The 21,602-nt window shown below is 41.0% G+C and overlaps 1 protein-coding gene across 1 annotated transcript; it reads right to left on the reverse strand.

The window, feature by feature from the left end:
• Positions 1-978: 978 nt before the first annotated feature.
• SEC62 (SEC62 homolog, preprotein translocation factor) lies at positions 979-19,551 on the reverse strand. Its single transcript, XM_065640093.1, has 8 exons — positions 19,488-19,551; positions 11,218-11,326; positions 10,703-10,808; positions 7,912-8,116; positions 6,213-6,305; positions 3,813-3,873; positions 2,771-2,890; positions 979-2,211 (listed from the first exon to the last, which is right to left on the reverse strand). Exons 1-8 carry the CDS (start codon positions 19,521-19,523, stop codon positions 1,745-1,747), a joined length of 1,197 nt encoding a protein of 398 aa, XP_065496165.1. The 5' UTR covers positions 19,524-19,551; the 3' UTR covers positions 979-1,744.
• Positions 19,552-21,602: the final 2,051 nt, after the last annotated feature.

Below are 21,602 nucleotides of genomic sequence, written 5' to 3' on the forward strand. Positions count from 1 at the left end.
GCAGCTTAACAGAATTCAATGGCAAGATTCACTCTACAACTCCATCACTTAATGCATCACCAAACTGTTGGTCAAATGCTTCATCACGAAACACGTGTCTCAGTAAGGCACTGACGGCAGCGACAGGACTGCGTTAGCCATTTTAATCACACAAGTGCCCAGGAGTCAATCCGTTTTAAGTAATGGGTCCTTTAATTTTTATCTACATTAATTAAAAAGTGATCCAATTTATGTGTTTTCTTATGGAGTAAATATTCAGACTTGAGAAGCAAATACACCATATCCATGAATTGCATATCAACAAACCCACTATGATGTATATATTTGCACAATCTGAAAAATTAGTATCTTTATCCAAAATGCTGATGCTGGCAGGAAGGGGAAGTAACTTAGGATTGGGGAAAAAAGTTTGCTAAGTCAGTTATTAAAAGGTCAAGCTCACTCTTCTCTGAGTAGTTTTGGGAGATCTTCAAATATCCACACTACTGTTAGTGTCATCCAGAGGAATGACACCAGGTCTTAACTTCTTCACCACTTAGTTAACCAAAACATAGCGTACGCCCTCCAAACATCCAGCAGAAAGGGATGTGCGAGAGAAACTGCACAAACTACTCCAAGAGATTTATAAACAAATTATTAATGGTCACTTCATATTAGCTTTGAGTTACCTGCATTTCTGAGCAGACGAATAACCTCCTGCCTCTTCAGTGTAAAAAGTATTCCAGTTCCAGAAAAGAGACAGTTTTAACATTAAGGCATACATACAGCTAGGTTGTTTGCTTTCATTTAATAAAGATCAATTTACTCAAATACATGGAATGTTGGCACAAAACTAAAGCTCTTGTGGAACAGCTACCAATCATACACAAATATTCTGTAAGGTCCTCTTGACTTGCATTTCTCTGATAGATACACCACAAAATGGCTTTAATAACACAAACTGAATGCTGGATCAAATCTCTAAATAATAAGTAGCAGTTAAAGTAAATGGTTCGCTTTATTTGTAAATTATGTACAGAATACACTTTTTTTTTTTTTAATCAAGATGGAGCAGGAGAAAGAAAACAGCCATAATTTCCAAACTGTGCTGCTTCCTTCACCTGCTGGAGATGACGTCTTTCTCTGAACCAGATGTACAAAACCAGTTTGGATTTCCTCAGTTGCTGGCACACAGCCTGCAAAAACAGAGAACACTGCAGCCCAATTCAGCACTATTGCCTTTTTGTATGTGAAGCAAAATACTTCTGCTAAAACTAGTTTTCTTCGGAAATTTTTCACAATCTTTTGAAAATAAAATCAAGAAAAATACCAAGAAAGCTGTGGGCTATGAAAGGTTTTACCTAACTAGCTATCAAATGAGTATAACTAGGGATAATCTGAGATTTGGTCATTCCACTTTTACCTGTTTCACAAAAGCAAGTTTGAGAAGCGAAACTGATTGATCAGTTATGCAAGTACCAGAAAACTACAGTTTTCAGTATGTTTGAGGACAATCTGGGCAATCTATCAATCAATAGAAAACTTGTCAGATTGATAAAACTTCCATAAATGGATATTAATGATTAACATGGTACCAAGTAATCAGGTTAATGGTTAAAAAAAATGAAGGAACTAGATATAAAACTGTTCGGTAACACGTACATTTCAGCAAACAAAGATGCTACTGTATGGTCTATGTTTTGGTGATCAGCCAACAAAGAAAATCCAACTCTTTGCACATACTTAGTCCCCAAACCACAGTGAGTTATGATTTTTCATGTGAAGGCCTACTTTCGGTATCTTCCTCCTCTTCCTCTTCACAATCCTCTTCATCTGTTTGCTGTTCCAGTTCCTCTTTTGTGATCATTTCAAAGTCGTTTCCATTGCCACTACTGTGCTGGGACCTGTCGTCTTCGCGCCTGTCACTGTCAGTGTCTGAATGTCGCTCTCCTCCCGAGCCATCTGTTCCCGAGTTCCTCGTTGCTTCTGTTTTCCCATCGTCTTCTTCCTTCTTCTCACTATCTGATTTCTCCTCACTGTCGCATTTTTGCTGCTTTTTGGATTCTGATTTTTCCTCTTTCTTTGAGTCTGCTTTTGGTCCTTTGTATTCATGTGTGTACAGGGGCCTGAAGGAGTCAATGAATCCCACGTCTGCTGTAAGGTTTGGCAGGAACCAGAAGTGGTGCCTTCCTCCAGTAATAAGCCAGATGATAAGGAAAAGGATGCAGCGAGCTGAATAAAAAAGGTGAAATTCATCTACACTGTACAACAATGGTGTGAGAGATATCCACTACCACCCACCCAAATCCAGGGACAGGGGTGGCCTTGGGAGAGAATCTCATTCTGCAGCAACATTGTGGAATAGTTTGTTCTCACCACGTCTCCCATTAACCATGTATCTTATCTATTATTCAGCCCTTAGCCCCTCCGCTGAAGAAATATAGGACACAAAATGCTTTAAAAACCTGGTTAGACCACTCTCACTACTGAATCTCTTCATATATACAGTTCTTGGCTTTGTTAAGCCTTTTTTTTTTTTTTTAATGGAGGCTGTAAACAAATCTCCACTATGCAGGAAAACACAAACAGGTGACACAAGCTTGTGTTTTCTTTCATTCTGTGGCCCAATTCTGACACCCAGTGGCCAGGAGGGAAATATGTACAGAGAATCAGTCTGGCTATTGCTGGGAAGTCAGACAGTCACACATCTCAGACCACATATATCAAGCAGCCTGTGCCTTCCCCCTTTTAGCCTTCACTTGCTGATAAAGCGACGATGACGGACACTTACCAACAGCAAGAAGAAGAATACTGGCGACAAAACAGCCTGCGCCTACACTGAGGTAATAAACACCAACACGCATTTCTGCTGGCCAGAGCGGGAACAGCGTTGCAGCTATAACGGCAATCACTGAATAGAAAGATAAGGAGAAAAGCTTGAGGAGCACGACTGGTTTTCCCCTGGTACGTGTAAAAAGGTTCTAGGCTCAACATTTATTCAAGGTACTGGCTTAACATAGTATGAGTTACTGACAGTATTTTAGTCCTTGACTAAAACCTTGTCTAGTCCCAGAGCTCCTGTTCTCGTGTGGAGCAGGGGCACCCCCAGGACCACGCTCAGTGACTCGATGTCGCTGTGCTCAGAGCAAAGAGCCGCTCTGAGGAGAGGGCACGAGCAAGTGGGTGAGCAGGGAGCTGCTGTCACCAGCATGGCAGGACACAGCACAGCAGGGAGCTGGGTGGAGGTGGTGGCCCCAGGACTGAATACAGCCCTGAGGGGTCACAAGGACTCTCAGGAAAGGGGGTGCTTTCAGGGTGAGGAAGCTGGAAGGTACAGGTCAAGGTGTCAGACCAGCAGTACCAAGATCTGCTAGCTCACTGGTGTCAGGTCACAGCAATGCTAATTTAGATTAAAAAATAAAATTAACTGATTTGGCTTACCCTACACAGTACAAGTTCTAAGGTCAGAAAGCTACCACTCACAGTTTCAAATAATTCTTTTAACATCGTTCACGTTTTTATATATATCCCACATTTGTCTGTTGGGCAACTTACTTGTTAGTTTAAAGCAACGGAAATTAACAGCTTGCAAACTTGTGCAAGTTCAGATATTTGCTAAAGCACCCTTCAGGTTTGGGTTTGTTTGTTTTAAGCGCGGGTAGCTCCTCCACCCCAAGATCAAAATTCGCATAACAGGACCAGTATCAAATCACGCTGACACTGAAGAGCAAAAGCTTTGTCCAGGGAAAAGACAAACCTCCTCATGGACAGACAGACCTGCTGATACTGTGCCTACATTTACAGGGTGCTCACTAATTTCTACTCTTACTTACCAAGTACAAGTCCCATGGCAAAAGTTTTAAAGTGAACAGGGTCATAGATCCACACGTACACCTAGAACAGAAATAATGTGGTTTACACTTGGAAAGCAAGCTCTCTGACAAATGATTTCATTTATTCCCCTATCCAAATGCTTATGGCCATGCTGCAATCCAGAGGCACAGAAGGAGATGACCAGCTCTAGGGCCGCACGCCCACGTGCCCACACCAACTGCCTTTGCTACGGGACGGTTATCAGTGGAGCTGGGCGGCTGGAAGCCCAAGGACATGGCGCAGAGCCGGGCAATGCGCTGGCTGGGCTGGAGCCTTCCAGCCGGGAGGGGAGAAGGAAGGGAAGGAGCTTCCATACTGAGAAAAACAGGCTGGATCTCTCAAAGAATTACTTCATGGAAGCAGCTGTACCCAGAGTCACTTATAGGGGGTGTAAAATCCTGGGGAAAACGATCGGACAGTAAAAAGTGATGGGGAAATATAGGATTCAGAAATATCACCGAATCAAGGTTTCTTTTTATCTTTCTTTATTCATTAATGTTGTTCAGCATGAAGCCAAAAAAACTTCTGTAAGAAGCACGAAAAGTTCCTCAAGTGCACCAAGTGGAAACAAAAAATACTTATAGCTCTGCAGAGATTCCCTTAAGTGTAAAAAACACCAGACTGAACATATGGACAAAGCAACCAGCTGAAACGCTCAATTCGGCCTCAGTCCCATCTGATGGCCTCAGACAAGTGTAATTGTACTCTCTGTGCCACAGCGCCGTTATCTAAATGTCTACAGTTGCAACACTCCGTACCAAACATTTGTGTGAGAACTGTGGATCCATTTGAACCAGATTTGCCCAGCCTTATAAAAAAAACCTTCTTGGTAAAGTGCAGAACTTTCTGAACTAGAAAAACAAGGCTTTTTTTTTTTTCCTTACCAAACTAAACACTCTGAATCTTAACTATTGTTACCTGTGAAAAGAAGCTGCCGATTACTAGAAGCCAGCAACCCTCACAGCAGATGTGTTAATCTGGACTATCAGGACATCTGAGAGGCAGTAATACAGTTTTTCAGTGTGATGCAATGAGAAATATTTAATATTCTACTTCTTACAGGGTGTGAAAGTCGACTATATGCAGGCGGAGCTCTGGTGCCAGTCACTGCTCTGTGTGCCCAAACAAACTGAAAATCAGGACTGATGACTGGGCAATAAGATAGTGTGTAATATTCAGTGTTTTAAGTGCAAGATAATGAAGAAAAGGGAAAAAACAGTTCCAATGTAAATACAAAAGGATTGGCTCTAAATTAGCTATTACTTAAGAAGGATTTTGGGAGTTGCAGTTCTTCAAAAATGTCAGCTCATTAATAAACAAAAAAGTAAACCATGTTAAGACAAAAAGTAAGTACTGTTGTAGTGCCAATACAGCCCTGCCCCCTCGTTTTGAACACCGCAGGCATTCTGGTGACAACAGGGAGGACAAGAGGCAGGTGTGATTCTGTATGAGGTGGGATGAAAGAGAGCAAGGCAGGTGGTAAGAGAACTGACTGAGAAAACAAACATACATAGAGGAAGCATATTTTCCATGCAAGTGATTTATTTACAGCATTTGCTTAGGGGAGATCCCAGTACAGTGACACACGGCATCAACACAGAACACAGTATAATTTTGCTGAAGTGAAGTCTTACCACTTCTCTCAAATTTTAAAAGCACAAATATGACTCTCTACATTACGGAGCTCTTAAAGAATTAAATTGTCTTCCAGGAAAACAAAATACGGAGAAGTACTTTACCACTGAAAATGCGGTCTTAAGCCAGGAAGAGAATTCAGGAATGCCTAAGTGTCACTGTCTGCTCAGATCACAGAACCAGGCAGCTTCTGGATGGCAGATACTTTTGGTTTCCCCTCCTGTGATTGAACATCATGTTCTAAAAGGCTTGTGTTTTGTTTAGAGATATATCAGTGTAACAATGGCCATAAGATAATTTGGGCTGGAAGGGACCTCAGGAGGTCTCTAGTCCACTCTCCTCTTCAAAGCGGGGTCAGATGTGAGGCTAGCCCAGGTTACTCTGGGCTCTACCCAGGCTGGTTTTGAAAGCTCCTGAGCCTGGAGGCTGCAGAACCGCTCTGGGCATCTTGCACCAACACCCTACTACACCCTGCAGACAGACAGCTCACCAACACTTCAACTACCAGTGGTTAAGTTTTCTTTTAGATTTTCCTAAGTTACTGTCCTACCTTTATCTCCATCTCACCTCTTTGCAACTATCTAAAAATCTGATGTTTCAAGATCAGCCTTCATATTGCCATTAATTTTTCTTTCAACGTGAGTTTGCAGAAATACAGTAAATTAACATATTATCTGACAACAGTACATTGGCACTAACAGTTAGAAAGTATCCATAAATCTTACCTCATTTCCATCCAAGAAAACTTGGTCTTCGTGTGGCTCAAGTTTAAATTTCCTCTTAGTTTCCTTTTTCTTGGGTGTCCCCGGGGTCTCATCCTGAGGACAAACACAAATTATACATATATTAAAACAAACAAACAAAAACCCCACAAACAAACAACAAAACCAAACAAAACCAGGAAGGGGGTTTTAATTTCTAATATTTGAATATATTAACTTTTTGTTTGTTTATTTAGTTTTGTTTAAAGCGAAGATGCTTTATTTCCTCCTGTTCTCATTTATTACCAAGTGAGTTATCTCAAAAATAAAGGAAAATTGTAAGGAAAGAGAAATTGTATATTCAGTTAGTGTCTAAGGACAAGACTGTCTTCAGGATTACATTATGTCTTCAAATGCATAGCAGAAAGTCTGCACAAAGATCAAGGTTCAACACTTCATAATCACTACTTCATTAGAATTATTTAGTACCTTGGTGCTACATTTACCACATGGGGATCCTTTCAGAATCAATTTCCGCCTGTTTATTCCCTGCCCTCCTCAGTCTCTTTTTGGATCTTGTGCTTCCTCTTCCCTGCCTTCCTCAGTCTCTTTTTGGATCTTGTGCTTCCTCTTCCCTGCCTCCCATTTCCTTTTCTTTGCTTGAAATTAACTTTTTAATTTTTTTCCTGTGTTATTGTTCAAGTTACTACCCACTGACTTACATAATCCACTAAAATATCAGTTCAATAATTAATGATTAGTTTAAAAATTAACATTACATTTAATCATGTATCACTCCAGATGACAGAGAACTGGAAGGGTCCATAACTTTCGTAATCAGCATTTAAAGTACCTCAGGAGTTAGGTCATCTTATACTGGTTTCTGTGTTTAGAATGTCAGCAAGATTTTGTTTATAATTCTTTTACTAGACATGCAGTGTTCTTCTGAGATCCAGACCTTTGTACACAGATCATACCTCTCACTAAACGCGCCATTATTTCACTTAGGAGTGTCTGGAATAACTTTTGAAGGCTATCCTGCTAACTCTCACTGGACTCATGCCACTGTATGCAGAAGAAAAAACACATCCCTTCATCAAGTTTCTCCTGCAGATTCCTAACATTTTAATTTAGGAATTCTGTTCTGCTAATAAAAGAAATCAGGAATGAAAACGTGAACAAGCACATGAAAACTCGTACTGTAATAACAGCTTGAACTTTAAAGAAAGTAAATCAGAAGTCTGAAAACCAGGCATTATGCAGATTAGTAACGGAGCTGCTATACACCAAAGTGCCCACTCTTGCAGAGCTATTTCCAAGCAACAAATATCACATATTACATTCCAAACATTTTTATTACCAAACACTGCAAAACTGTTTTTGTTTCACACATGCAGCTGCACTGTTCTGAGATGTGAGGTCCCAGGAATACTTGTACAAAGCATCACTGCCCACCGCGGCTGAACAGAAGTTTAACTCAGTCTACATTAGAGATGATGAGGCACACGAAGGCACAACTGAAGCCTCTTTTTTTGATCTAGATCAAAATCAGAAGAACTCCAAAGTTAAAAAAAAAAAAAGCAGTAAATTTTAGAGATGAAAAGAGGCAAAAAAGGCATGTCACATTTTAGAACAACTAACCATAATTTTAAGCCAATGTGATCTTATCAGTTAATGTATTCTCTGTTATAGGTTCATCACTTCTCTCACGGATAGTACTTACCTTCTTACACTCCTCTTTTTCACCATCCTTTTTCTTTTCCTTTTCCTTCTTAGTTTTTTCATCTTTGCCACTTTCCTTCTTGCTCTTTTTCTCCTCCTCTTTCCCACTCTCAGCCTTTCCTTTTTCCTTTTCTTTCTTTATATCCTTGTCAGGTTTCATTTTCATCACTTTCAATGCTCGATGAAAGAACTGCTTTTTCAGGAGTCTTAACATGAAAAAAGTTAAATGGTACATTTAAGTGCGGGTTCAATAAGAACATTTACACTTGATTATAAGATACCAGTCTAGATTATCGAATATAATAATGAATAGCATGACTGAAAGACAGAGCTCACCATCATCTGCTCTATTTACAACCATATACACCAGACCTAATTTCGCTGTGGCTCACTTGCTTTGCTTTTTTGTTCTTCTGTTCAAAACTGGGTAAAAACCATACTTTTCTGTGGCAGCATTTTACATAGATACAAATGAATACAAAAGATGTAGGTTGGAGGAAGCCACCAGGCCAATTTAATTATCTTTCCCATTAACAAAACTCCATCCAATATTTATTTTCAAGCTTATGTTAATGTATTTCATAGCAAAAATTTTAAAAATGGACATACGGTTTGTCAAGTTCCTTGGTAAGAGGCGCATGATAAAACAAAATCACCCTGTTGGAACCGCAGTACATACGTAACGACTCCAAAACTACAAACGTACCTTACAGGAAGCCTATCTATGGCCAGCAGGGCACCAGAAGCAGTATTTGTTAGTCTTAAGGTTCCCACCAACAAGTAACGTCCTTGAAAGATCACAGCCAAATTCAGAACAGTAGGAGCAGTACACAATACTGCTCCTCAGACTGAGAGGAAGCCACAGGGTATGAAATCCAAGTATTCATTCACAGCAAAAATCTATTCTATGCCTCAAATCGATTTTATTTGTCCTTGACTTCTTTCATCTCTTGCTGCAGGCCAAATTCTTATGCTGGCCTACTGATCGTTAAATTAGGAAAACTCACTAAAGAGAGAAAAGTCATTCAACCAATTAAACTTCTGTGCATGCTGACCATCAAACCAAGTTGTTTCAGGTATATATAAAAAACTTCCTTCAGGCAATTGTTGACACGGATTCTCTTTCTAGCAACAAAAAAATCACTTGTTTAGGAGAAACTACTTTTCTTCACAGCTGGAAGTTTAGGGGGCTCAGGTAGTGAGCAGCGCACAGGACAGGTCTGGCCTGCAGGACAGCTCTTACACTTGCGGGAGCGACCTCTGTCTCAGATGGAATACAAAAAGACAGGACGATGCAAGACCTACTGCTCAGAGCATGGAGCCAACAGCCAGGTCCTGAAGCGGGACAGACCCTGATGTAACTAACAAAGTCCACATTACTGCTGATTCTCGACCTGTTAACCCTCTACAAATGTGCTGAACATGGCATTGTTGATGTAGCTTATTTGCGAACAAATCCCCTCAAAAGAAAACTGGCTGAACTTAGATCAATGTGTAAGTGTACTGGGAGAGCTTATGTACTGGAGCAGCCTTATCAATTCAGTTCGTAACCTGTTTTAAATACACAACTAATCAATGCAGTTGATAAAGGATGAAGGAGTGTGACCTGTTTTTGTTTGATGGAGAAGGTAAAACAAGCAATAACCACACCAAGAGAGTTAAGGTACTTGTTTTTAATACGAATTAGAGCTTAAACAGCCTCTTATCCTGAAGGGACTAGTTTTGTATTAAGACATTCCTCCATCCCTTCCAAAAGGCAGAGGAAGCAGACAGTGTTAATGTTTAAAGCTCTGAAAACAGCTTCAGTGGCCAAAGGTGGCCTTAGCATTAGCAATATAGAAGCGAGCAAGAGAAATCACCGGCACACATGGTATGGTGCCAAATGGATCATCAAGGCATGAAACGATACTGGTGATAAAAATCAGTGCCAGAGAACAGAGGATTTTCTTTGCACACTGCTCAGGCATTCTTTACACTGCTGGAGCTGAAGGGCTTAACCAACTGTCATCTCATCCAGTGTTTTAGTAACTGAAGAACAAACATACAGACTTCTACCTCAGTCCAAAGATTCCGGAAGGGAAGACTTATTTTTATGCTTGCATTAAAAAAATGCTGTTTTTTTCTAAACTTTCTTGAAGAAATCAGCAAAAGGATTAAAGTTTCAAGCACAGAATCAACCCTGCCTCAGCCCTGGAACTGGAGGAAGAATCTCACCTGGCTGCATAGCTATCTAAAAAATGCCAGAAAAAAAATACTAAATATTAGCCATTTTCTTCATTTCTAAGCAGCTTTCGCAGAGCTCTCAAAACATAGGCAGTCCCCTTAACCCTATGCATCTGTCCCAAATGAGTGACAGTCACAATATGCCATTCATCTAACCAAAGCACACAGAGTACACTAAGCAGCAGAGAAATAACATTTGAGAGGCATAAATTGAACCTCCAAGTCCAGCTTCTGCCATGATGGCAGACTAGGTCCACAGGAAGGCAAGACTGGAGAGCTCTGACCCTACCAACTTAAAATAACTATAAAATTTAGGAAAATCATTTTGTTCATCTTGCTGCTCCAAGCAGCATAATGAAAGCAGGAAGAGTTTTGAGAATAAAGATGATGAAACTACATTTCTGGTGTGACACTCTCAAACACAGTAATAAAAATATAATCATTATTTTTACATACAACCACAGATGTTTTAGAGTGCATGAAGCCTGAGTGAAACTAGTTCCTAAATAACTAAGACATCTTGACAGCTACACTCATTAATAAAATTGATGAATTAGGCTAGGTCATACCTGTTGCAGTAATCAACTACAGACTCTCGGGTTGTAAATAAAGCCTCTTCTCCTTTCTTTGCTTTTGCCCATTTAGAATCCAGGAGGCAATCCACAGCTTTTGAGGCTAGAGGGAAAAATGGAATTAAAAATGCTTTAAGATTAATTACATTTATTTTTAAATTTAGTCTACATTCCTTGAACCACACCACCTAGTCAGTCAGTTCTGGCAATGTTCCACATCATCTCAATCTTTAAAGTAAGACCAGCCACTATTCTGAAACACATTACTCTTGATGACTATACACGTTTAAATCACAGAGTTAAAAGTTATTGTGTTTACTTCAGGCTAATAAGATTAATGTTATGGCTATCTAATGCCTAGATAAATTTTCAACCCCAAACTCTAAGATCAGTACTTATTAGATAAAGCACTAATAATAAAAACAAAACAGGTCCTCTCCCTGCCCGCAGCCCCCCGCCCCCCAGTACAATGTGAGAAGAAAGCTTCATTCTCTGATTAAAAATACCCCTACCAATAAAATAATCAACTCGGTGGCCCATCATATTGGTGGATTTTGTTGGACAGTTGAAACGTAAGTATTTAGCAACAGCCTTCTCCTCTTTGAATGGCTCACCGACTTCCTACAACAGGAAAAGTGCAAAATTAATACAGTTTTAAACACATGGGAAAATGACTCATTTGGGTTCAAAAATCAGACATTGCAAAGTCCTCATTATTTTATGGCAATACATAAATAACAAATAAAATGTAAGAGATGTGAAAATAGGTCAAGTAATTTTTCCCAAAAACTTTCTGCCTACATAAAGCAAAAGAGTAGGAATTCTTAAGTTACACTATCTGAAGGTAACAACTATGAACGCTTTTAACAGCTCCGGAAAGAGAGCAATTAAAGGAGCAGCTAAGAGGAGGGCACTGGGCACGCAGGAAGCCGCTCAAGGCACACAAGCTTGGAGAAAAACAGTTGTGAAGCTGAGAGCAAAGAAACAACAGAGAGAGGAATGAGTATGTATGAAATTACAGCAATGTAGGCACACTGACAGAATACAAAGCTGCTTGAATTTTGTGTGAAAGAGGATAAAACCACGCTGAAAAGAAGCTGAAAGATTTGGCTACAAAATGTCAGTACCACTGCACGACTATAAAATGACTTTAAACTTCAGAGTACCATTGAGGAGATTCTTCCAGTTTAGAGACCAGGAACATCAGGATGAAGTACTCAAACATCAAACCAGACACTTTACAAAAAGGGAGCCCTCAGTCTGCACACATTAATAAATTCTGTACATTTACCAACTTGCAGAGAGGTAGCAGAATTCAAAGGTTTGTATGACAGAAGGATGGAGATGGGCATTTTCAATTATGTAAAATTAAGACCTAATATTTGCAAGCAGGAAAGGACAACTTTACTAATGGTCCTGCTTCGCAAGAACATATCTGAAACAAACATTTACCATATTACACTGACTCAAGCAAACTCACTCAAAATTCCTTTCTGTAAGAGTGTTTTTCATCAGTAATTCTCAAAATCACCCCCTACTTGCAGATCAGTAACAGAATTAACACTGGGACATCTTTTCAGACTGCCAGTACCTTTTCTATACCTATTCTTCTCATGCTGGCCAAAGAAATAGATTACAGAAGCCACAAAACAGATTGGTGATGTACAGCAATGTGTAGAATTCAAAGATTCTATTTAAAGACAATGTTTTTAAAGGTCAATAAACATATACAAGCTCCGTTACCACTTTTAAGATGTATAACCATAACACTGCAAGCATGTTAAATGGAAATGCAAGGTCAAATAGATGTTGTTACAGCAGAATAAAAACTTCAGATGGCGAGAGAGTTGTTAATTTTCAACAGTTTGCATGGCTAACTTTCAAAATCAACTGGTTAATGAATTATCCTTCCCGACTGGATTGTTGCTTTTCCTATCTGAGGACAATTTTAAAGAGAATAACACAGACATGAGATATCCAAATGACCAAAAGCATTCTGTAGTTTGTTAGTTCTGAGGTTACTGACATTTTTTAAAGCCTAAATTCTTTATATGCACGCAGGAATATGCTCTCATACTCACCAGTTTGGCAGTTTTAAAAACCTGTGCCTAAATTGAGACAGATGACCCTAATGGTCCTCAGATTGATTACATTAACTCCTTCTCCATGATAATTTTTTTTAATGATTTAAAAATCTGTATAAAACATCAGATAACTCATGGAAAACTATCCACTAACTGGCGGTGTATGTATGTACATAATTTATATGCTGTGGTTTGATGTCCCCTGATATGGTGCAGTTGTACCAGTGATTGTAAATCACTGACTATATTGCCAAGTTTGGTACCAAACCAGATTTGGTTTAATAGCAACAAAAAGAGTGACAGTGCATTTAAAGCAAATGAGGGAAGGTGCACCATCATCACCGTATGGCACATGCACTAAAGTACCATGGAAAATGATGACTACGTGCAGCAACCCAGTCTCAAAATAATGCTTTTCTAATATTTCCTAGCAGCAAATTAAACTTAGAGGGCAAATGTTCTTCACAGCAGAGACTATAAAACAGTCAGAGAAGCTTCAGATTTTCACATCAATGTTAATTCCACTGCTAGAGTATTTTTTTCTTCCTAAAATATTTATGATTCTGCTAGGCCATGTGATACGCTCACTGTACAGACAGTGGCTGGCACTAGATTCTTTTTTTATTGCTCCTTACTGTCTATTGCTTTGTCCTTTTCTGTGGGATAGTTTCGTAATATCCCAAACAAAAAAACCACCATGTGCCCTGTCAGAAAGACTGCCACAGTTTAACCCAGCTCATTTTGAGCAAGTTTCCCCTGCAATTTAATCCCCATTTTTCATGCTATTTTTGCCCCTTTATTTGAAAAGACAGGCTTCTGTTAAAATATTAAAACAGATGACTGTCAGAATATTAAATTTCATTATAAACTGAAATCAATAGAAGCACTAAAAATTCCAGTGTCTTAAGCACGACTTCTTAAAGATGCAGTTTAGCCAATCTTTCCATTCAGTTGTAAAAATAGCCAAACACCAGGCATTTTAAGCCTCCTTACACATTTAGAAAAGGATTATACAAATTAATCAAGGTGTAGTTCTCAATAAATTATAAAATTTTGAAACAGATGACATAGCCTCAAAAAGCAAATGGGAACTTTTTGATATTTAAAGTTTGCTTTTATAGGATAGGCAGAAAGATTCAACAAACATTTGAGGCAATATATATCTGGAATGTTGTAAAACATCTTCTCAATTAAAATTCTATTATTAAACTGTTTCCAATTAATAACAACAGGATAGTGTCAAGCTTCCAAATACTTCTGCTCTAGATTTTTAGATCCTTGTATCTACTTTGATTTTATATATCGACATATACAGGCTGTCACTAGATAGCATGTGAAATTTAGAGATTTATGATCCCTGATAATTTACAAACTCTGGAAGAATGCCATCCAAAATAAAATCAAACCTAATTTCTTATTTATCTAGACAGAACTCCATCTACAGGAAAAGCAGGGCTGAGCGTACCTACTTACTAGAAATGCACTGAAATTTTAAGATTTTTAAGAATAATTCTCAAGCATTCCTAACAATATTCTGTCCTATATGATTCATAAAACGACGCAGAGATTTTCAAACTCAGGGACCTGCCAGATCCACTGAAGTAAAAGGAAAACCCTAACCACATTATTTTTTTACTATTATCTCCCAAATCAAATTATAGCACAGTGCATTTTGAACTTCTGTCAGTATGCTGATGTACTTCCCAGTTAATTCAACTTCCAACCGGGACTGCAGCAGCAAAGAGACCTGTATACATTAAAAATAAAAACATCTGAACTGAGTTATTAAAACCAGTATGTCCATGAGGTTCCCTCTCCCCCTAATCTCTACCTAAGGTTGACTTATTCAGGTTCTCTTACTCCTGGAACCCTTCAATAGATGTCGAAAGGCCAGAGCATATTTGTGGTTTGAAACTTCACCCTTTCCCCCCCTGCTTTGCATCACAGTTGCAGAAGACAAGCAGGACCCAAGACAGGATTATTTCCTTCCACAGCATTGTAATGTAAACAAGGTTTCTGGAAAATCAGAAGAGAGTAAATGATGACTATCACTAACAAGACAAGTTATTTCACATGCAGGCAAACACTTTACGAGGATTTATGCTCCTCTGTTTTAAAGGGGTCATCAATATTCTTTGATTTCAATAAAATTACTATCTATTTTTTTGCTCCTACATCTGAGAACTTAGATTTTCAGAACACTGTCCCCCACAGAATACTTCTGAAGCCTAAATGAAAAAAAGAAATTTAAGTACATTTGTCACGTGTGGCCTGTTTTTCAAGCTGAGAGGCTATGTCAAAAATGACACGATGTCCACCCATGTTCCATTCCTCATACCTCTCCTCATATTATAAGCGCACAACAACTGCATTAGAATTATCTTCCCTGAAGATGGTCTAAGCACATCAAAGCTTGGGCTGAATCACGAAACTATATTTTTCCTTCCCCTGTTGACTCTCAGGACCTTAGACTAGAAGACTCCTGTGGCAGGGGAGTGGGTACTCCTCATCTATTCTGCTGAAACATTCATATTTTGCCTAAAATAAATCATGATGCAGTAGGAGAAAGAAAAAGCACACAAATTAGCATGATTTATCACTGGGTGGGAGTGGGTAGGGGGAAACAAACACGTTAGGGTCTTAGGATTTGCTTTTATGACTCCATCTGTATTTTCTTCAGTGACTAATAAACATAAAATAGTCTGACTCTTGCACTGATGACCAGTACACGGCTTGCCAGAGGTGTCTTAAAAGAAACTGTTGCAGACCCATGCAGAGAAACCAGTTCTTCTGGATTACCATGGCTGTGTGCTAGCCATAAGACATTAACTTTTCTTTACAGAAGAAGATTAACAGATCTTTTCTGGCCTATACATATCCTATAAAAATATTTGTTTGCTTCCTTGTTTCTTTTCAGCCATCACTATTTTTCTTGAGCAAAAGCTGTAAACATAGAGTTCTAAAACACATGCCAAAGGAGCTATGTACAGTACCTTGAACACGCCAGCTTCAGCCCCCTTCTAACCCTAAATCTTTTGTTTTGACTTTTTCCCTCCCCACCTCCAAAACTGTAACTCAGATTTTCAAAAGACAGTGATTCTTCTTATACTGAAAAGCGGGGCTGCTACTTCGAATTTATATTTTTCTGCGCTCCCCACTGCCAAACTTTGTTTCTTCCTATCACCTGATACTGTTCTGTGTTACCATCCCACTCAGTTTTACTAGAATTCATGAGAAAAAAAAAAGAAGACAAATGGACAAACTGAATTAAAATCTGCATCACTGGAAAACTGAATTGTAATTTCTGAAGATCCTTTCCACACTCATTCACAAAAACTATAGCACTGGAAGTAGCAATGCAGCTGTCGCATATTTTCCTTCTGGCAGAGCCCAAATCAAGACATGACAGAAAATACTGATTAGTAGATGTCCTTTATCAGAAAACTCTCAAAGCTTGAATCCAGTGATTCAAGAGGGAAAAAAAAAAGTTAACAAGGAAAGTACGTGCCATTAATGGCATATACAGGGCATTGATGCCACCTCAGCCATCAATTTGCAGTGAGACATTTGCCTAAGAACTGTTTTCTCTCTTCCTAAGAGCAGTATTTATATGCATTAACATTTCTAGAGTACAGGACACAGCACTGAGGTGCTGCACAAGTGCTATTAACCGCAACACAAAGATAAACAAAACTTCCCATGGGCAGAATAAAACCATGCACAATGGAATCCAGCCAAGGTAATTAAAACTTAATGCCTACTTAACAGTCAAACTGCAGACCTGCCAACAAAGTGCCACGTGTTACCCAGCTGAACGCTTGTCAAAGTAACCAACTCTGAAGATTTTGTGCTTAAGTGAGTTATTTCATCTCTTGGAAAAAAATACAGTTCCATACGTGGATATGTATTTTTTTTTTTCCCAAGAGATGAAATAGCTTTGATCAAGCTGCTGGCATTCAAAGACATCCCCTGTCTTTTGAGATGTAACTGTCTAAAGAAAAAATATTAAGCTAGCTATTAGATGATGTGTTGTTCTTCTTTTAATAAGTCCTTTATATACAGCAAGCATTCTTGACTTCAGAAATTTGTATCATGTGGGGACCCACTGGCTCAAGCAGTCTGCTTCCCACAGAACAGTCCCTTTTGACTCCTGCACGTCTGAACTAATTCCATGTTAATTACAGTTACATTACTGTCAGGAATGACACTCTGAAAACTTTACGTCCGAAACGTCTTTATTCAAACTTTAGAAGTTAAGATTTCTGCAACTTCCATAACTTTCAGTTTGTAGCCAGAGGAAGAGCCTACACTGTGCAATACAAATTGGGCAATGTGTCTTTTTATGAAAATGCATAGAAAACACATCCTTCCTGTTATTACTTCCGAGGGAACACACATAAAGTAGGCTTGATAAAACTTAGAAGACTTTTTTTTCACATCTCATCTCACGTGTAGCTAGCTGACCTAACTACCACAATTCCAATCTTGATGACAGACATAAAATCCTATCAAAATTATTCAGAACCCCATTTCTGTACACATAGTTATTTGTAATTGAACTCTATTACATCGGTCTCTTCCAGCTGAATATACCTGTTCCTGCGAAGAATCTTCCTCTTGTCAAGAAATACAGCTCTGCTTAATGACAATGGGGTATTCAAATGCTGGACATGTATGAAGTATGGTAGTCTCTTTATTAAGGGGTACGCATCACCCTAAAATAAGTACACACTTCTAAAGCACTTGAAACATCTACAAATAAAAATTCCACACTTCGTTTTAAAAAAAGAAACTTGCAGCATTATCCTGAAACATGATAATCATACTGTAACTATGCCAATAGAGTCCAAAGAGAGCTTTAAAAACCCTCACCAAAAACAACAAAAAAACCCAAAGCGCCAAGAAAAATACATGTTGTTTTATTCACTGACCAATTAGGAACATCCTCTGGGCATTCAACAGTATTCTTTGTTTGCTGTCTTGTCTTCCCATTGTTGTCGACATAACACTGGGAAACTAATAAGATGCAATACATATTTATCTGTATAATTATATCACAAATTTAGGCCACAAGCTTAAACCTTACGTGTTAACACCCAGACATCGATTTCATTACTGACAATCCGGGAAATACTTCTACTGCTAACAGGCTGGAAATTAAGCATGTGCTTAAGTGCTTGCAAGACCACAGCCTTGGGTATTATACAAAACATTAGATTACATTTAATTTGGTTTTGATGGATGCTTTATTGAGCTATTGTCGTCCTTAGTAAGGGACAGTCTATGATGATTATGAAAAGAGAATAATTCTGTAATGTGTTACGATAATTCGTTGAATGCCTGTGATTGATAAGGTCTGCTTAACAAGATTCTGATTAATTACTCTTTGCATCTATTCCCCTCTTCACCACCCCCCCCACTCCGAGTAATTTGAATTAAAGGAAAAAAGGAACCATTAGAGTACAGACACTTCTTCATCTTCTGGGGGGAAGGGAAAGTGGGCTGGGAAGGGAAAGCAAGGGAAAGGAGAGAGGGCAACCAAGCAGAAGGATGACATATGAAGCGTGCATTGTTGAACGGCTCTATGATTTCTCTCGTGAATATTATCTCCACTTACAGCGGAGGAATAAATCCCAAACAAACACTATTTAGGCTTAGGGTTAATAATACATAACAGTAACAGGCATTACGGCAACTGATGCTGTAACTATGCCCAAAACATCCATTAGAAACTCTGCAAAACTCACTGTTAAAGTTATATATCAGGAAGTCCAGATTTGCAGGTAAGTGAAAATACCTAAAAAATCTTCATTTTGCTTTTAACACCATATAATTCTTCCTACATTTCAACATGATCTTAAAGCTGATTAGGTCTATTTTCAGATGCAAGTGTTTATGTTTTCTAAACCCAAATTTCCTTTCCTTACTACATTATTTCCTGGCTGGGGCACATTTAAGTTGCTTTTACCATCTGTCCCATGTCTTTTGCTTACGAACCACAGGAACAGACAGGCCGAGTGTCAGCTCCAGGCTACGGCGGCTGCTCGCCTGGGGTTTTTTGAGTGTTTGTACCATACTGAGCTATTGTTTGCCATGGGTAACGGGTGAGATCCCAACTATAATACAGCCATTTAAAACTATGAAGAACTCGAAATCTCACGCTCTGGTCACCGAGGAAGACCATGCACTTCTGAGGGCACAAACCCCATGAGGACAGAATCGCGGGGCCCTGAACAACCGGGCGGCCGGGGCCAGGGATGGGCCGGGGAGACGGGCCCGGGCTCCCCCCGGCCGCCCCTCAGACCCCCCACGAAACACTCCTACCTGCGCTTTCCCGCCAGCTTTTCTCGGTATTTACTAGGACTTGGGGATTTGCTAGAAAATTCTGAAGAAAACCTGTCTCCCGGTGCCAGCCCGGGCTTTGACCGAGCCCCGATGCGGCGCTCCCGCTGCCCCGGCGGCGGCCGAGACGAGGCCGCTCCCCTCGGCGCCCGGGCCGCCCGGCACCGCTCACCGCCGCCTCCTCCTCGCAACGGCACGGCGAGGCCGCGGAACCGGGAGGGATGCCCCTCTGAGGGGCGGCCGCGCCACCTCGCACAGCCCGCCCGGCGGGGCCGGGCTACCCTGAGGACGGGAAGGGGGGTGCTGCCGTCCGGGGAGGGGGCGCGGGCCGGGCAGGGAGGGAGTAGCTCGGCTACCTGGACCCGCTTCCTGTGCCTCCGCCGCTCCGCCATGTTGTCCCCGTCTGCTCCGCCGGTGACGTGGGCCGGAGGGGGGGCGGGGGGAGGCGGCGGCCTCGCGAGAGGCGGCGGGAGCCGGCGGAGGGGCGGGAAGGGCACGCGAGGGCCGCGCGTGCCCCCTCAGAGCGCGGCGACCGCGGTTCCTTGAGCCCGCCGAGCCTCAGCCTCCCTGAGCCCCTCAGCCCGCCGAGCCTCAGCCTCCCTGAGCCCCTCAGCCTCCCTGAGCCCCTCAGCCCGCCGAGCCTCAGCCTCCCTGAGCCCCTCAGCCTCCCTGAGCCCCTCAGCAGCCTCGCCGGGCGGTGCCGGGCTCTGAGGGAAAACTGCCTCACAGAATCACAGAATCTTAGGGATTGGAAGGGACCTCAAAGGACCATCCAGTCCAGTCCCCGGCCGGAGCAGAAACACCCAGACGAGGTTACACAGGGTCACGTCCAGGTGGGTTTGAATGTCTCCAGAGAAGGAGATTCCACAACATCCCTGGGCAGCCTGTTCCAGTGCTCTCTTACCCTCACTGAGAAGAAGTTTCTTCTCATGTTTAAGTAGAAGCTCCTGTGTTCCAGTTTGTACCCCTTGCCCCTTGTCCTATCACTGGTTGTCACTGAGAAGAGCCTGGCTCCATCCTCGTAACACTCCCTCTTTACATATTTATAACCATTAATGAGGTCACCCTTCAGTGTCATCCAAGCTAAAGAGCCCCAGCTCCCTCAGCCTTTCCTCACACGGGAGATGCTCCACTCCACCATCTTCGTTGCCCTGCGCTGGACTCTCTCCAGCAGTTCCCTGTCCTTCTTCCTCGCCCTGGTTCAAGAGGCATCGCTGCCTGAGGGGCTGGACTGTGGGGCCCCCCCTGCAGCAGTCTGGTTAATGAGAAACTCCCCTCAGGGAAGATGTCACCTCTCTGTGGCTGGGCCTCACCCTGCGGGGCTCAGGCTCCGCTGTCTAAAGTTCAGCTCCCAAATCGGCACTGAGGCGCTTGAAGGTGTCACTTGGGACGTGATGGCCTGTCCTGCTGGAAAAAAAGGTGCTCCAGCTTTTAGGCAGTAAAAATCTGTATGTTTAATTTCCATACTCCTAAATAGGCCGCTAGACCTTAAAGACGCTTGATACAGCGGGCCTCTGTTAGTTGTTACTTATTTGAACACACTCTGGTTGCTGAGACCTTCTCACATACCTACAGAATCAGATTTAGAAAGTAAAATGGCCTTTTGTCAGGAGTTGTCCCGCGTGCTTTCACCATGAGGTCACTCAAGTTAGCAAAGCATATAATGGTTTATCCTGGCTCCATGTTTCCAAACCACACCCTGGCACTTTACGATGGAAAAGTATGTACAATGCTGTATTGTCTTGTCCAGTCCTTTCAAATCTTGTTACCCCTTCCCATTCCTACGATTTTGGAACCTCTCAGATTGAAAACGAGGTAATTAAAAACTTAGAATTGTTTCCAGCAGCATATTTGCCCCTGAGTCACCGTGCCAGTTTTTGTGTTTTTTCTGGTACAATGTCTTTTTCTTTTGAATGTTTTCTTCTTGCTGTTCCTGGGTGGAAAATCTATATGAGTTACAAATTAAGCTGACTGACGGCAGAGTGAGTGAACTATAGAAGTATAATTCAAAAGATAAAATCGCAGGTATAGAGAATTAAAGTTTTTATGGTTACAATAAAACAGAGCTTTGGGAGAAGTGGGCAAACTGCATTTATTCAAAAAGACATTTTTAGGTTGGCAATGATTTCAACAGTTATTTCATGTGCTTTACTTACAGTAACAAAAAAGCACATTAGAAATGAAGGCTTTCTTGCGAAGAAGTTTTAGCTATCTGTAACTTACAGCGTGCTAATAATACACAATGTCTGCAGTGAGGGCTTAACAAGGCGTAGCTCAGAGCCCCTCTGCTTTGCCTGCCTAAGCACAAGCTGAACTTCAGTGGGGAAGCTCCTCCCTGCTGTATGGGAGAGGCTGGAACGGCGGTGCTCTTGTCTGCTTGCTGCCCTCCTTGAGGAGAGCGCAAGTGCCATATGACGAGTCTCATTCCAGATCATCATCCCTTATACCTCTGATTTCAGGCTCTTTAAGAC

This window comes from Caloenas nicobarica, chromosome 8 (genome assembly GCF_036013445.1).
Source record: "Caloenas nicobarica isolate bCalNic1 chromosome 8, bCalNic1.hap1, whole genome shotgun sequence".
Taxonomy (NCBI): Eukaryota; Metazoa; Chordata; class Aves; order Columbiformes; family Columbidae; genus Caloenas; species Caloenas nicobarica.

Coding starts and splice junctions, on each gene's coding strand:
- SEC62 (XM_065640093.1), bottom strand. CDS start 19,523: ATGGCGGAGCGGCGGAGGCACAGGAAGCGGGTCCAG. Junction 3,874..6,212: donor TTTTCTTGGATGGAAATGAG/GTAAGATTTATG, acceptor TTTCTGTTCTAG/GTGTACGTGTGGATCTATGA. Junction 2,891..3,812: donor TGCCATGGGACTTGTACTTG/GTAAGTAAGAGT, acceptor CTTTCTATTCAG/TGATTGCCGTTATAGCTGCA.